This window comes from Nelumbo lutea, chromosome 1 (genome assembly GCF_056320005.1).
Source record: "Nelumbo lutea isolate HS-2025 chromosome 1, American lotus-T2T, whole genome shotgun sequence".
Lineage (NCBI taxonomy): Eukaryota > Viridiplantae > Streptophyta > Magnoliopsida > Proteales > Nelumbonaceae > Nelumbo > Nelumbo lutea.
The window spans coordinates 29623548-29640387 of record NC_142684.1 but is presented as its reverse complement, the minus strand read 5'-3'; the positions used below and the strand labels follow the sequence as shown (position 1 = coordinate 29640387).

Here is a 16840-nt window from a genome sequence, read left to right as displayed (position 1 = left end):
CTCTCATCAAAGCCTCGCTAGTCGTTAATAGACTCTTGGGCTTCTCTACTCTCTAGGTCACCCGTCTCCACGTGACTTTCTCCTAACTTTTCTACCCTCAATTCTCCTTCCAAGTTTACCTCTCTGCCCTTCAAAATTTTTAGACCTTTGTCTTCCACCTCCAGACAATTGATCATCTTCCAAACCTCCTCTGCACATCTTTCAAACACTCCCCACCATTCTCAGGCCACAAATTATCCGCCCCTCCTTAACCACTTGCAGCATTTAATCTGACCTTGCGAAATGTCCCATTCTCTCCTTCCAAAATTACTCTAATATTCCCTTGAAAACCAAAGTCTCAAAAAACCTAGAATACAAGAAACATCTTCCACCTCCACGAGGATTCTCATCATATCCAATTTATCCCACATTACATTTCTATTGTCAAAGGCAAAGAATCTCCCACAGCAATCCCCAATCTCCTAAAAGGTCAGAATACTCAAAGTGTGTAAAGGAATGCCAACCACCCCTAACCAAATTGCACTTCATTTCGCCATTTCACAGATCACCCCTTCCACTGGGAACCAATGCCCTAGACGAAGATGGAGTTCTCTTTGCTTCAACTTCTCAGCTTCCAGGACCCAATCCACCCCTCCCTTACGTGAAATATGAACAGGAATAGACCACGATTAAGTCTTCTTACTCTAATCACCCTTTCCTTTCCCCATTCCATAGTTGCCCAAGGTTCAACCCTTATCTGCGTCCAAATCACTTCCAATGAATCTTCTAACTAATCTCGCTTGAAGAACCTTCGTCTTCCCCTCCATCTTCCCCACCTTCCTAACTTCAACATGAACAACACTGGCAAACTTATAGAATATAGAACTGACATATCAGATTCAAAAACTGGTTTTCTTGAAGGATTTTCTTTTTTTTTTTTATTCTTGTCTCTCTTAATCAGGTAAGATCTAACCTTGTTCTTTTAATTCTTGCATTCGAATCTAGCCTCTACATTCTTTGTTAATTATTGGATTAATCTTTGAATAATTCTTTCCTTCAATGTTGATTCTTTTCATTCTTGCATGATTTCTTGCAACTTGCTATTCCTCTTGCATATTTCATGTTTACCTAAAGAATCTTGTCTGGAGATTCTTCTTTCTCAAATTTTTTCCTTGCCCAGACCTATTTTCCTACAGTATCCCTTCATTCTTCCTTCCCTTTGATCCATAAGACTTGTCCTAAAGGAAGACAAAGGGGTTATTGCATCCCTATTCACCCAGTCCTAAATAATTCTTAAAACCACCATAGACCTTTGTGAAATCTACCATATTTTCATAAGCAACAGAAACAGAAATTCTATTAATATTACAAGAAAGCAGTCAAACACAACAAAGATACTGGTAACAGGAGGAGACAAAAACCTCCAACTGAGACCTGGTTGCAGTCATTCATTATATACAAAAGGTCAAAACAACTACAAGGAACCCCATGGCATGGTATATCCCAAAGTAAAAGCCATTTCTCTAGTTAGAGCATCAGCCTTGCTAGGTATATAGGCCCCATATGGTTCACCTCTATTATTTAGTGATGCTTGTGTAAGCAGAAAATCATCTCCAGTGACAATTGACCTACCCTAGGCCCCATGTGATTCTTTCAAGTTGTGATAGTTATGAACACTTGTCTTAAGCTTTTGTTCCTTTTCAAATGGACATATACCAATGCTTCAATTGCATATGTGGTGATTATATTTTTTTGATGCATATATTTTTAAATGCATGTGTTTATGTTATATGTACATGTTGAAATAAATCTTCTTCCTTATAACTATTCAATAAAATTCAAGCATACAAGGCAATTGGTGAAGAACTCCAGCTTAGGTAAGTGGCATTTCAGTTCAGTTGTAACCACAAGACACCAAAACATTGTCCAACGAAAAACTGAACCTTTTCTAATTCTAGAAACATTACACATCATTGAAAGAAACATTCAATACATAAAGTAGAATGTGTAAGGCACCTCTAGATGGCACATGGTTGACCAGCCTACTCTCTATCTTATTTATGAGCGACATGATTTACCATTTACAGTATGAAGAAAATGACAGTAGGACATAATACATATAATGAAAACATCAATTCTTCAGATGAAGCTAGACATGATGTTACACCTTAATCCATTATTCAGGATCAAATGAAATTTACCAAGAAAACCCAAGATCATATATACTTATCACTTTGTCAACTTGCAAACAGCTCAGGTTAAGCTGGAGAACATAGAAAGACAATTTAAATCTCTCACATAAATCTTGACCCAAGCAACCAAGGAGATGATAAAATTGACAATGTACAGTATTCTATTAGCATTATTACAATAATAACATTAAGTAGGAAGAGGTAAATACACTTCCTAGATGAATATTGGAAGTAAAATGTTTAATATCTATGTTCAAATAAGGGTTGCAAAGAGATGAGATATGTCACCTGATGAGGATTTCTATCTATGATTGACTGCTCTTTGAATTTTAGCTTGCATGAATATTCACGATTCCCTTGTATGCGCATTGTACCATAGTGATCACAATAAATTTTTCCCAATATAAGGTTGTAAATGGATGTTGTTACCTGATGGGACAGGATTCCCCTTTTCACATGGTACCTTATTAGGAATGAAATTCAATGATTTCAAATGGACTAGTATTTATACCTTGCTCCACTGAAAAACTTCTCCATCATCAAACTCAAGAGTTATAATGCCAACAGGATCAAGCTGAATAGAACGACCCCAAAATTTGCTCTTGAGATTGCTGTCTCCCCAAAATTTCCAACCATTGCCCTCGCAATGGCATGCGATAATCATGGGATGATGACTTACCTGTGATAAAGGAAAATCAATTGTAACTATTTGATTTGAAGTAACATGAAACTTTATAAGGAAAACAAGTGTGGAAGAAAAGATTCTATCCTGAATGCATTAAATTACAGAAGAGACACTACTAAATCCTAGTGTTTTAAAAGTGCAAGGTGAAAAAAAAAATCAAGGGGTTTTTGCACCCAAGGCACACACCTTTTTGAAGGCACAAAATTAAAAAAAAAATCAAAAGAATCAAAATAAAATTGAAAATAATACTAAATAAAAAAAAATACAAACTTAAGTTTTAAAAGAAACTAAATATTTTAGAACGCCTATTAGTTCAAATTAAAATACATAAATATAATATAAAAAACATATTCAAATTGAAATGCGGAAATGAAATCAAACATGCAAAAATATTCAAGCAATCAACAATTCAAGAATGTGAAACTTCCAATCACTATATTTCTCTCCTAATTGCATTACTCCATGTGGTTAATGTGACGTTAAGCATCTTGAATTCCTATTTCAATGAGATCAGCCATCCACTCTATACCAATCTCCTTGAGGCAAGCCCAGGAAAATTCATGTCAAGGTCCCAAAATATATATAAAGAATGGTTTTGTGATTTTAGTTGCATTTAATTATACTTTAGGATTAGGAATCAAAGGTTTGATGAACTATATCTTGTATCAAGAATGGCGAGAGAAGAGTACTAGAAAAAGGGGTGGTGTTCTGTTGGAGCATTCAACGAGCGAAGTGAGTGAGTTGTGATCGAAACCATATGGCTTGAACCACACCACACTCCATGAGGTTTTGTGCAACATGATGTGGTTGTGTTATCAGAAAAAAGGCTTTAACGAGTGTACATTATACTTTAAACCCCAAGTTACTAACTACCCACTAGCATGACCACACTCTTGCAACTTGTCTCGAGTCAAGAGTTTTTCCTAGATTATTGTCTGTATAGGGGCTGGGCTGAATGGGCCCTAATCTTTCTTTAATTGCTTATATTTATTTGTAGTTGTCTCCTTTTGTTAATGGGCCTTAGGCCATGTTTGGGAGTGCTTAAGTTAAGAATAAGTGCTTAAAAACAAGTGCTTATTCGAACCAGCACTTATTTGCATTTGGCACCCAACTTTTTCAAGTGCTTATCTTTTAAAATAAACACTTATTTTATATTGGGCGTTTGGTAGTCTTTTTTTCTAACAAGAACTTAAATAAGCATTTGTGACTATTTTGTCCTTCATTTTCTTTTAAATTTTCAAAATATACCCTTTGAAAGCACTTTTATTAAATTACTTTTATAAAACCTTTTTTTATAGGGATTAAGAATTTAAGTCCCTGGTTTATAGGGATAAGCAAACTTGAGGTGAGATGAAACACCCACAAATTCCGGGTTTGGTCCAAGAGGGTCTATGGAGAACTGTTGGGTGCAGCAACCTCAGTGGAGTTGCACGGAACCAATTTTTTGGCATGGTCCCAGTCCATAAAGATCCATATGGGGGTACATCATTGGGACTAAGTACCTTGCGGAGGATGACCCTACCTATGAGAGGTGGATGTAGAAGAACTACACTGTAGTAATTCGGCAATAAGAAAACTCATGGCGAGATGTCTGATAGCATTAGGATCTAAGTCATTCGAGTTTGATCCTTATCCCAACAAAAACTTCGATGAGTTAGCGATAACAGAAAGAGGATGAGCCTAGTCGAGATTAACTGTGTCCTGGTTAGCAGATTCCCTATTTAAGATAATAGATGAATGAGGAAAAAAGATAGATTCTTGGAAACAGGTGGAAAAAGGTGCTACCGGCCCAAGTTAATGAACACAGATGGGGAAGGTTCATCAAGGTAAGCCGATGGGAGGTTACAGATAAAATGTGCAACATCTGCCTTCCTGAAGAAGCAAACAAAAGCAGTTGGAAGTCTTTTCTTCAGGTTTTAACAAGTGCTTCACCCAGGAAGTTAAGCCAAAACTTTTCTGTCCTTTCACCAAAATCTTTTCCACAACTGGAGAAAAAAAGCAGAGTAATGGCGACGGGAGGTTCAGTTCATATTTCCGTTGTTCACCAAACCGGCCCCTTTGGCAGTTGGAAAACAGCCTTCGTGTGCACTAAACAAGAGGACTTGAGCTGGAAGGAAGTAGAGCTAGGGTTCACTGCACACTTCCATGTCCTTGAGTTAGCCTAAAACCTGTTGATGCGAACAAAGCCATAGGCTTCGCCCCTTCAGAAGAAGCAGTAAAGGCCTGGACGAAGCTGGAAGAAGTCTGCGTCTTTGGTAAATGGGTTTCAATTTCTCGTTTGTGGCCAATGGTGAATGCAGCTCCCTCTTATCTGAAGTTCAACAGTTGGATTATTGTTCGTGGTCTCCCTTTCCATTTGTGAACAGAGGAGATGTTTGAGCTTATCGGAAGCTTGGGAGGTGTGCTTGTAGAAATTAATGCCAGAACGAAAAATTTATAGGAATTGAGTTTCGCTCGACTAAAAGTTAGGAATAGGGGGACTCACTTCATTCCTCGGTCCGTTCCTATCCTCAAAAGGAATGACTGGTTTTTCTTGTCGACGGAGGTGGAGAAAACAACTGAGTCAGAGAAGATTTCCGAGTTACTCACTCGAACAGATCTAAGACACAGAAAGGCATGAGAATCTGATGGGCCACAAGTCGACTAGGTCAGGTTGCGTAAGGCCCAAGCTTCGAAAGAAATTCTTACCAAGAAGAGAAACTCTTCGAAGCCTAGAACATGCAAGCAAGTTGTAAGGCGCAAAGGGCATATTCATAGCAGAAAGGACACAAGGTTAAAATTTAAATCCCCTGAGGATGGGATTGACCCGGCAAGCAATTCGAATGCAATAACCTTATGAAACCCGAACCCGACCCCACAAGGCAACCTGACTAAGAGTTGGGCTTCATCAAAAGCAAAGCCTAGGAACTCCCTTCACAGTTTACCCAGAAACTCCCCTAAGCTTGGCAGGAAAAGCAAGAGAGGTGAATCGGCCACCAACCACTGACTCAAGCACTCGACCGGACTCTACAGAGGGAGAGGAGGAGGAGGAGGAGGATTCAGACCTAAGCTCGTATGTCTCAGAGGAAGTTTCCGATGCACGGGAGGTAACCTTCAGAAGATCAAGATTGCTCTTTGAAGGGAGAGAAAACTGGGGAAGCATAGAAATACTTCAAGAAATGCAATTGGTGAATCCAAATTACGGAGCTGCCTCTGATCCGGGGCACATGAAAAAAAGAAGTGGTCCTTCCCCGGCCTCAGCTTTTCGTCCCAATCCAGGCTCTTCTCACTACCCTATTCCCAGTCTTGTTAATACTTCCTTTTCTCCTTCAAATGCCACTTCTCTTGTATGCCCTGAAGCACCTTCTTTTTGCTGTATAGCTTCAAGTGATCGGCTATCCCAACCGAAAGCAAGTGTCCCAGGGTTCTCAAACAACCAAGGAGGAGATGACCCACATGGACCTACCTTCGAAAAAGAATTAGGATGACACCAAAGAGGCGAGGCATAATGATTTAGCTAGAAGTTTGGGAATAGAGCACTCCAATAGAAACATGGAAGCCAGAGGGGAAGAGGAAGACCCAAAAAGAAATGGAATTATGGGAACTGGGATTAAGGCAGAGGTGGGAAAAAAGAAGGAAACAAACAGAGAACTAAGAAACACTGGGGAAAAAAGAAGGGAACTGGGTTACAATGGGGACTGGTTGATCAAGTGGTGGAGACACACAAAGGCACATGGGGTAGAGCAAGTAAGGGAAAATGCTTGTCAGATTCCTAATGAAGATCCTAAGCTGGAATGCCAGGGGTTTGGGAGGGGATTTAAAAGGAAATCTGGTCAAAGAAACACTCAAGAGGGAAAATACAGACATCATTACTCAGGAAACAAAAAGAAGAATCAGTGGATAGGAAGTTAGTTAAAGCCATCTAGGGAATTAAGGGAAGGAAGTGGGCAACTCTGCCAGCTACAGGGTCAGCGGGAGGGATCCTTGTAGCCTGGAGAGAAGAGGTGATGTCAGGTATAGAAGTGGACATTGGAGAATTTTCTATTTCAGTGTTGTTTAAAATCATTTCAGATGGTTTCACTTGGATTTTGGCAGGGGCATATGGGCCCAACTCCCCTTCTGATAGATCAAGGTTTTGAGATGAACTAGTCTCTATGCATGAGGCTGATGATATAGCTTGGTGTGTAGGAGGTGAGTTCAATGTACCAGGTTCAGTCACGAGAGTTCCAATGGGAGGGATTTTTCTGGGTTTATTGCAAGACACAATCCACATGATTTTACTTTACATAATGGGAGATTCACTTGGAATAATTTACAGGAAAACTCAATCAGATGTAGACTGGACAGGTTTCTATTATCTGCAGATTGGGAGGAACATTTCCCAAATTTATTCCAGGAAATCAGAACCAGATGCACCTCAGATCACTGGCCAATTGCTCTACAAACTTAAGTGTTAAGAAAAGGAAAACGCCCTTTCAGGCTGGAGAAAGTGTGGAATTTTCATAAGGACTTCAAGGCGAATATAGCCAAATGGTGAGAGGAGTGCAAGGTAGAAGGATGGGTTGGCTTTTGCTTTCTGCAAAAACTGAAATACTTAAAAAGGAAATTAAAGGTGTGGGGCAAAGAGGAATTTAAAGCTTTCTTTGAAGAAAAAGCTTCTTTAATTCAGGATTTGGAGGCACTAGACGCAAATGAGCAGAATGGAATTCTAGACAATGAAGGTAGAAGTCGGAGGGAGACCTTGAGGAATGATTGGGAAAAGATAATTAGGAGAGAGGAAGTCTATTGGAGGCAAAGGTCTAGAGTAAAATGGTTAAAAGAAGGAGATAGTAACAAAAGGTTCTTCCACAGTTTTGCTTCAGGAAGAATAAGGAAAAACTATATCTCTAAGTTAAAGGTGAATCAGAGAGAAGTGGAGGATCCAGTAGAAACTGCAGATAATTTGAGAAATTTCTTTAATGAGCTCTACACCAAATGACCAAAAGCACTAACAAGTTGTGTTTCTTGAATAGCTGGGACAGTTCTGTTCTAACTGAGGAGAAGCAGATGTGGACATGTGGTTGGAGAGAGAGTTTGATTAATATGAAGTCAAGGAAGCTGTCTTTAACACGGATGGTGATAGGGCCCCTGGACCAAAAGGATTCCCCCTTCTTTTTTACCAAATTTGTTAGGAAACAATCAAATCTGATTTGCCGGAAGTAATTACAAATTTCTTCAACTCAGCCACAGTAAACAAAGGTAGCAACTCTACTTTCATTACCTTAATCCCAAAGAAGAAAGGGTCCTTGGAAGTCTTTACAAAATACTAGCCAAGGTTCTAGCAAGAAGGTTAAGGGAGGTGTTGGGGGACCTAATTTCCAGAAATCAGTATGCTTTTGTGAGAGGAAGGCAAATTATAGACAGCATTCTGGTGGCTAACGAATGTGTGGAAGAAAGAAGACATTCTGGTAAATCTGGAGTGATAGTCAAGCTGGACTTGGAGAAGGCATATGACAAAACTGACTGGGAGTGCCTTCTAAACATTATGGGACTAAGGAGATTTGGAGAAAGATGGGTGAGTTGAATGAAAGGGTGTATCAGTTCCACCTGGTTCTCGGTTTTGGTAAACGGAGAACCTAAAGGTTATTTTCAGGCCAGCCGGGGACTCAGACAAGGCTGCTCCCTATCCTCGCTCCTCCTTACACTGGTAGCAGATGTCCCAAGTTATTTTATTGAGAAGGCATCTAGTTACAACCTGTTGAGAGGATTTGAGGTTGGTAGAGAAGCTTTTCCTGTAAATCATTTGCAAACTTTTTGCAAATGATTTAATCTTATTCCTTGAAGCTGATTTGGAAAACATCAACACCTTAAAAGGAATAATTAATTGCTCCGAGATGGTGTTAGGGTTGCAAGTTAACTTTTCCTATAGTAGCATTGTGGGAATAAACACAAGTGACAGCCTGATGATTAGCCTTAAAGAAGCTTTAGGTTGCAAAGTAGAAGAGTTTCCTATATCTTATTTGGGAATGCTTCTAGGAGGAAATCCAAGAGCTTTATATTTTTGGGACCCAATAGTAGAAATGAATGTAGCTCTTCTGGAGAATGGTTATGGAGTTTTCCATTGGAATGTAGCCAGCAACCCTTGGAAAGGTATCTCCTCTGTCTACAACGCTTTTATTTCCTCTATTAGATATAAAGTAGGTAATGGGTAAAAAATTAAATTCTGGACTGACTTGTGGTGGGGGGACAACTCCTTAGCCAATTCCTATCCTCGATTATTTAACCTTTCACAAGCCCAAAATGCCACTGTTGCAACCTGTATCCAAGTATCCTCACTCACCCAACTGGAACCTAAGCTTTAGAAGGCCCTTAAGGGAGGTCTACTTATCCTCCTCAAAATTGGACCAAAGAATCTAAAAACCTCACCCAGCTGGGAAGTTCTCAACCAAATCTTTTTTCAGGATTCTAACTTCAAAAGTCAGCAACTATAAGTTCCCTGCCAAACGGATTTGGATTTCCAACATTCCTTCTAGAGTTTCCTCCTTGGTGTGGAAGGTTTGTCTGAAAAAAAAAAAAAATTAACACTTGTGACTTGTTACAGTGGAAAAACAAAGGCGGATGGTACATCTCCCCCCACACTTGTATAATGTGCCTCAAGAATGGTGAGATGGCTGAACATCTTCTACATTGCACAGAAACAAGGAAAATTTGGTGCTTCTTCCTAAACCTAGTATGATACAGCTGGGTCTTTCCTGAACATATTGAAGACCTCTTTTGGCAATGGCAAGGAAGAGGTCTTGGAAAAAGGGGAATAGTGTATTAGCGCACTGTGGTTCAAGCAGTTTTGTGGGGGATTTGGGAGGAGAGAAATAACCAAATCTTCAACAATAAAGCAAAAACTTTGGGTGATTTATTATCTCACATCTTTCATTTGTGTAATATTTGGGCGCTGAACTCAGAGGAGTTCAAAGGTGTTTCCTTGAGTGACCTTCAAAGAAGCACAACAGAGATCTTGCATTCTACTCCATCTTCTTTAAAAGCAACAAGCATCCCCCAGCCAAGAGTAGAAGAGGAGGTGACTCTGAACTTTGATGGAAGTGCTCTTGGGAGCCCTGGTTTAGCTAGGATTGGGGGCGTGTTTAAGGGAAGGGATGGGAATTTACTGTGGGTTTACAGTAAGCCAATCGGGATGGCAGACTCTACAAAGGCTGAAGTGTTAGCAGTGCTAACTGGTCTCTGGATTGCAAGAAACCTTGGATTGTATTCCCTTGTCATCAAAGGAGATTCGAGAAACACCATTGGATGGATTGGAGAGAACGGAAGACCATGGAGGCTCACTCATTACTTGGACGAGGCTAGGGATCTTCGAGAAACCTTAAATGCTAATCTGGTCTGGATTCCCAGAGAGCTAAACTCAGTAGCAGACTGGTTGGCTAAATCAGGTGCCAATAGGGACTTTTTACATAGTGAGAGAAATGCCTTTGTAATCTGTGTATGCTTCCTGTTGTACATCCTCCCATGTACCATTTTCTAGTTTAATGAAATTTTTTTATCCTTCATCTCAAAAAAAACTACACTGTAGTAGAGCTGGTTAGTGAATTCCACACAACCTCATATCAGTCAGCATTACTTGCAGATGGGAATTGCAAAAGAGGTATGGGGCAGTGCTATAGAGACCTATTCCTAGAAGTTGAAGGTTGCCAGGGCCTACAAACTGATGAGTGATGTGAACAATTTAAGACAAGGGGAGAAACCTTTGGTTGTTTATTTCTCTATGCTGAAATTTCTTTGGCAGGAGATTGACTCGATGTCGAGACTCATATGTAATGGATGTGAACATAATCAACCTTTGGTTGTTTATTTCTCTACAAACTGTTGTGTGGAGGTGTACTAAAGATGTCGAGACTCATATGTGGTGGAGCGAAATCGGGTCTTCGAGTTCCTCACTGAACTCAATCCCGAGTATGATATTGTCTATGCAAATATAACTGCCACATAGGTCTCCAATTTTTCTTATTATCACCTCCTTCCACAAGTGCAATGGCAGCCCAAACACTAAATTTCATTTTCCAGACCATGGTTAATAATATGATCCCAGCATCAAGTTTTTTTTTCATTACTTGTTCTCTAAGACAGAATTTCTTCCCATGTTTAATCATTATATTCTGATCTAACAAACTCCATCATAAGAAAAAATAATAAAATAAATAAATAATATGCCCCTAGAATTATCTTAGTTGTATGTGTGGATTATGTTGTTACTATTAGTTTAGAATGTTAGAAAATTAATAGGTTTTTAGCAAATTAGGAATAACTAAGAATATAAAGCAAGTTGAGACCTACATAATGCATTGTGGAAATATTTTTAAGAGGTTTCTAGCCGTGAAGATGCAACCTTCTCTGAAAAAAAACGGAGACCTTTATCTGGAAAGTCAGCCTCATATGTCTCTCCCAATAGTGGATTGAAGGGTTTGCAATTTCTTCCTTCTGTAGATGCATATCCTGACACAGCAAATGCCGCTACATTTAGAATCCTCATCAGGCTATTACCCTACAAGTTTCACCAATAAAGAAAGTGAATTAGAAATGGGGGAAATGATTAAAAGGATCTGAAAAGAAAAAAAAAAAAAAAAAACTGCAATTATATTGTATTCTTGAATAAATATTGAACAGTATGCCATATCAAAGCTAGAAATTGAGCCGCCATATTGTATTATCAATTTTGGACCACTTTAGAGATCTGGCATGTTGATAGTTGATATGTAATTTGTTTTAAAGTTTTGTTCTATTTATCTATTTCTTGTTGGGTGCCTTTTAATTACCCTTCACTGATATTGTACTTGTTTTCTGTATCTTAATCTTAATAAATTGAGTTCAACTATGACACCGGAAAAACATGTAACCAATGAACCTGTAAAATAAAGGTAGTAACCAATTAGGCAGTATTTATCGAATTCACAGGGTGGTTTGATTGGTCAAAGCTCTTCTGGTATCATGTCTTTCCACAAGAATAGTTCCTAATAAATTTGTCTTTTATTTTACTAACAAAAAACTTGAGTGCAAAGTATAAATGTTTAAGGAGTTGAATCATTCAGATTCAAACATCTAAAAGATAAAAATATAAAATGTTTCTAACAAAATTGACTCTCTCGGTACATAGATCCCTCCATTCAAATGGATAAATGGAATGAAGGATTGTCTTTTTACACTCTAGTCAAGATCCTTGTCTTAATATTGCTTTTTAATATGTCATTTTGATAATTCCACACAGCTGGTAAATTATCTAGTCATTTTTTGGTAGGTTAAGGAATAAAAACATCCAGAAAAAGCAGTCAAGTTAGAAAAAAAAATAATATAGAAAAGTCAATGCAAGAAACAAGACACACACACACATGCACACAAACAAAAAACAAAAAACAAAAACAAAAACAAAACTGAGTCCTTTCACTTATCAACTCCCATCAAACCATCATTCCCTGTCAGCATCTCCCCATGGAATCTTTTTTTTTTAACTTTTTCTGTTAAGGTACAAAGAAATTTCATTAAAAGAGTGAGATTCCTTCAAACCACAGAAATACAAAGATAGAGGGGCTGATTCACAACAGTCATCATAAAGCAGGCTCCCCCATTGATTACAAAATGATCAAACTTGAATCATTACCATGGAATCATTAGCGCATAACAACACAAAGTTGGCATCTCTTCCCAATCTCTTGCCATCCAGGGAATAAAGAATGACAACCTAATCTTTGGAATCAAATACAAAAAAAAAAAAAAAAACACAATGTTAATATGAAGTTGTCATAAACAAGGGGGCAACATCAGATAGTCAAGGTCATATACTCCTCTGAGAGACAGACTGTCACTCCCTCTGATTATCTTTCATTGCATATTTGAAACCTTAATTATATTAAATATGACATTGCATAATTATTTTAAATTTAAAACATAACTTTTCATGGTCAACTAGTCAGCACAAAGGCACCAACTAGCTGCCACATTGCCTAGGGGCCAAAACAATTAATCATTATGATTCAGGTGGCACGGAACACAAGGTGATAGCTGCTTTAAGTTACAAAACTAGTAAAGCAAAGTCTCACTGCTAGATTCCAGTCCTCTGATTAATGTGTCACTAACCAAAAGAGGTGGACTAGTGCCCTCTCAGCTATAACAAAGTAACAGATGTCAAACTTCAAAGATTATATGAGGTTAGATTGTTGTATAAAGCAAGAAAGAAAATTACAAATACACCAATTTTATCTTTTTGGTGTTTTTTGCATTGTGCCTATTGGAGTGTGCTTCTTACAGGGTTGGTTATGGGCCAATTGTAAATGAACTTCCATAGAGAGAAGCTACTATAGTCATGTAGCATGCAGGCACTAATGTAGCCTATTTGATATGGACTTTAGGCCCCAAGAGTGAGGCCCCCTATTGCAACATCACATTGACAATAGTGATAAAAATAAAATTATTAGTATAATTTATCATTTACACATAAAGAGAAAACAAGTCAGAATAAGGATAAAACAAATAGATGCTATCACAAACTTGATACACCCAATTCCAAAACAAGGACAACTATAATTGATAATAGAAACAAGTACAAAAACAGGTACAGGATGTTTCCTAATGATGTGAAAAACGATTACAAATATAGGCTAAAATTACATTGGAATCAATCCATAGTCAGAATTGAATGTGGTTACACCTCTTTGTCCTTGAATAACTATGATTGCATTGTTAATCTGTTTGTTATTAGCTTCAAAATATATGTTGGTGTTGATGGAAATATTGGTTTTCCAAATATAGGAAACATGTCTAAAATGTTGAAAATTCCATATGGAAATGTGAAAATTATTGACATGGTAGAAACATTGTGAAATATGTGGAAATATACAATAAATCATAGTTGTCAAGGCAATTGCCTAGATGAAAAGGTGCCCATAGAAGGTGGCTAATCACCTATGAATTTTGTTCATGGCCCTATGAAATACTTGTATGTTCTTTATTTTTTGAGATTATAATAATAAAACCATTATTAAACTAAATTATTCATGTTGTGGGTTTATATACTAGTTTCTTTTAATTTTTTCCTATTTGTTAGGATTCAATTAACACGCATGTTGGTGTATACTGTATTAAAACTCAAAGACTTCAAAACCTGAACCAATAAGCAAGGCAGAACTTAAAGTTCTGTCCAATCAACAGATTCTTCTTCTTTTCTTCTTTTCCTAGGACAAAAATAGGGAATGGGGACTGGTAGTTGACTCATCATCTGCAGTTCATTCACCTATCCTTGATTAGCATGCCCCTATAGTAGATTGGGTGAAATTAAACTTAGATGGCTGTAGCCTTGGAAACCCAGGTGGAGAGTGGATATTTATAAACCATGAAGACATTATGAGCATCTATTGAGGACCTACAAGTCAAGGGAAGTCAGTGAAAGCAGAGCTGATAGCTTTAATGCATGGCTTAAGATACAGCAGGTCCCTCGGCATCACAAACCTCCATTTGGAAGGTGATTCAAAGACTGTCTAAAGTTGGCTGTAAACTAATAGGCTCAGCTCATGGTGGTTCAGACAAATGGTGAGGGGAATCAGGCAGCTTTCTAGAGATTTAAACACAAGATTTACATGGATTCAAAGATCAGCAAATGGACTGGCTGATGCTCTAGCCAGACAAGGGGTAAATAGGGAGAACATGTTTTAGGGAACAATGTAAAAGCATTTTCATAGTCTAGCTAGTGCTGGTAGCTGGGTTACTCATCTGTTGTACCTATCAAAAATATAGGGGTCAGACCCTATAAATTTATGAATTTTCTTTTCTTTCTTTTACCTCTCATGAATATGTTGATTGTCTATGTTTTAATATTAAGTTCATATTATTAGATAAATATTGATGAAAAATGGTTGTTGGTTGCTATGGAACCTAGAGAATAACAATAGTATTCATGGTTTTTACTCTAATAAATTCTTTGCTTTACCTTCTCTCAAAAAGATGAAAAAAAAAAAAAGATTCATGATTTTTATTGAAAAAAAAAATCCATCACCTAGGCAACACCTAAGTGCCTGCCTAGGCAACTATGTGACAAGGCGCACCCTGTCACCCAGCCTCACCTTGGCACCCTGCGAAACTATGAATAGTATTTTATGAAATGATAGAAGCATAAGTACACCCTTTTAGATTATTATCCTGTTAAAAATCATAAAACAAAGCCAAGAAAGACTAACAGACAAATTAACATGCTATAAAATTCTCTTATAAACTTTAAGAGTTAAAACTACATAATAAAGATCAAGCAAAATAAACTCATAGAAAATGCAAACAATTCTCTAATAGCTAAACCAAATAACCTATTATACAAACAAAAACGAAGATTTAACATTGATCTCAAAGAGAATTTTGGGCTGGTTCGAAAAGGTCATCATCTCCATTAAATGGTCACTAATACTGCTAATCCACATATCTGCAATAATACTGGATCAAAACAGTCATCATGTCAATCTAATGTACTCAAGGAGAATATGTCAATTCCAGTAATATTTTGTGTCGGCACACATGGAAATGGAAATGTCATAGAAATATTAGGAAATATTTTGACATTTTAAATCATAATATAAAACAATAGCTGGTTACTGGTTATTGGTGTTGCTGACTAGAATTTTATTTGGAAACAAGGCAAAGCATTCATTTATTACAATCAAAAAGTATAAAATTCCATGTACTATGAGACTGTACAAATGGTATACAACCAAACTCTTAAAACTTTACAACCAAGAAAATATTGTAATTTCTTTAAAAGATGTATGATTTACCAAACAAGAAAATACCATGCTCATCACGTTCTTTGTAATCTCCTCAATTGAGCTCTGTTTTCCTTCAAACATCCAAGAACTTCTCTTCCCCCATACTGCCTAGAATATAGCTTTCGGAATAATGCTCCAAGCCACTTTCCTACCTCTGCTAACTTAACCAGTTTCTATGACATCTAGGTTGCACATAACCAAAGTTCTAATCTTTCATCAAAATTCCACAAGAAATAAATACACTTGAACATGCATACTCTAAAATTTCAGACAATGTAAGACAGTAGATCTCAAGGAAATGTCCATAAATTTCCAAATATTTCCATTTCTATGGGTACCGATACGAAATTTTACTGGAATCCCCAGTGAACACTTTTGGCAATATGTGGACTATAAGAGAGCATTATAACATAAGTTGGTGACAATATTATAGATATTTGGAGTAACAATGTTATTGCCCACCTCACAACATGATTACCACTTTGAGCCAGCTTTATAGGACAACTTCACAATGTATTATTTTGCCTATACCCTTAGTTTCTTCGTTTTGTTTAATGATTTAGAACAAGATAATAATTTAAAAAGGTGCCCTATGCTTCTTCTATCATTTCATAAAATGCCATTCGATATTTGTGTATATTTCACAATGTTTCCACCATGCCCATAATTTTTACAATGTTTCCGATTGATATTTCTGACATTTCCAACATGTTTCCTATATTTGGATGACCAACATTTCCACCAACACTGACATTTTAAACGCTGATCAAGGCCCCCACCATGGAATGGAAAAGGAGTATTCGGTGGAATCAAGATGTTTGAGTAACAAGCATGCAGGCTCGAACCTTTGGAACAATGAGAGAGAGAGAGAAGAGCGAAGGATGTATAAACAAGGGAGTAAAAACAATCGTTAGAGCAAGCCACTTCAAATGGTTTTTCCTACAATGCATAACAACAAAGAAAAGCAAAACAAAATCCCTTATTAAAGAGAAAAACCAAAACACAAACAGAAAAGTACATAAATCAGCAAAGTGCCTGATTATGATACTTAAAGGTATCATACCTGAAAAACTGATGACCAAATCAACTAGTATCATCCAATCGGTAACCATTCAACTGATATTCATTCAAATTCATCATGGAACTTTGATTAATTACACATCAACAAAGCATGAGCAATGGTCTCAAAGCATAACTAACAGTGATAATTTTACACATCA

General features: G+C 37.4%; 1 protein-coding gene across 5 annotated transcripts in view; it reads right to left on the bottom strand.

The window, feature by feature from the left end:
- Positions 1–16840, bottom strand: part of LOC148874123 (oxysterol-binding protein-related protein 1C-like) — a 59593-nt gene that overhangs the window by 13464 nt on the left and 29289 nt on the right. For 3 of the 5 annotated variants that reach the window (XM_088963838.1, XM_088963836.1, XM_088963839.1), the window contains exons 5-7: positions 11210–11365; positions 2683–2850; positions 2460–2600 (exon numbers count right to left, since the gene is read on the bottom strand). In XM_088963838.1, coding sequence (XP_088819964.1) covers positions 2460–2600; positions 2683–2850; positions 11210–11365 — 465 coding nt within the window. The remainder of the gene's footprint in view (positions 1–2459; positions 2601–2682; positions 2851–11209; positions 11366–16840) is intronic. The other 2 variants (XM_088963840.1, XM_088963837.1) reach the window with 1 other exon arrangement.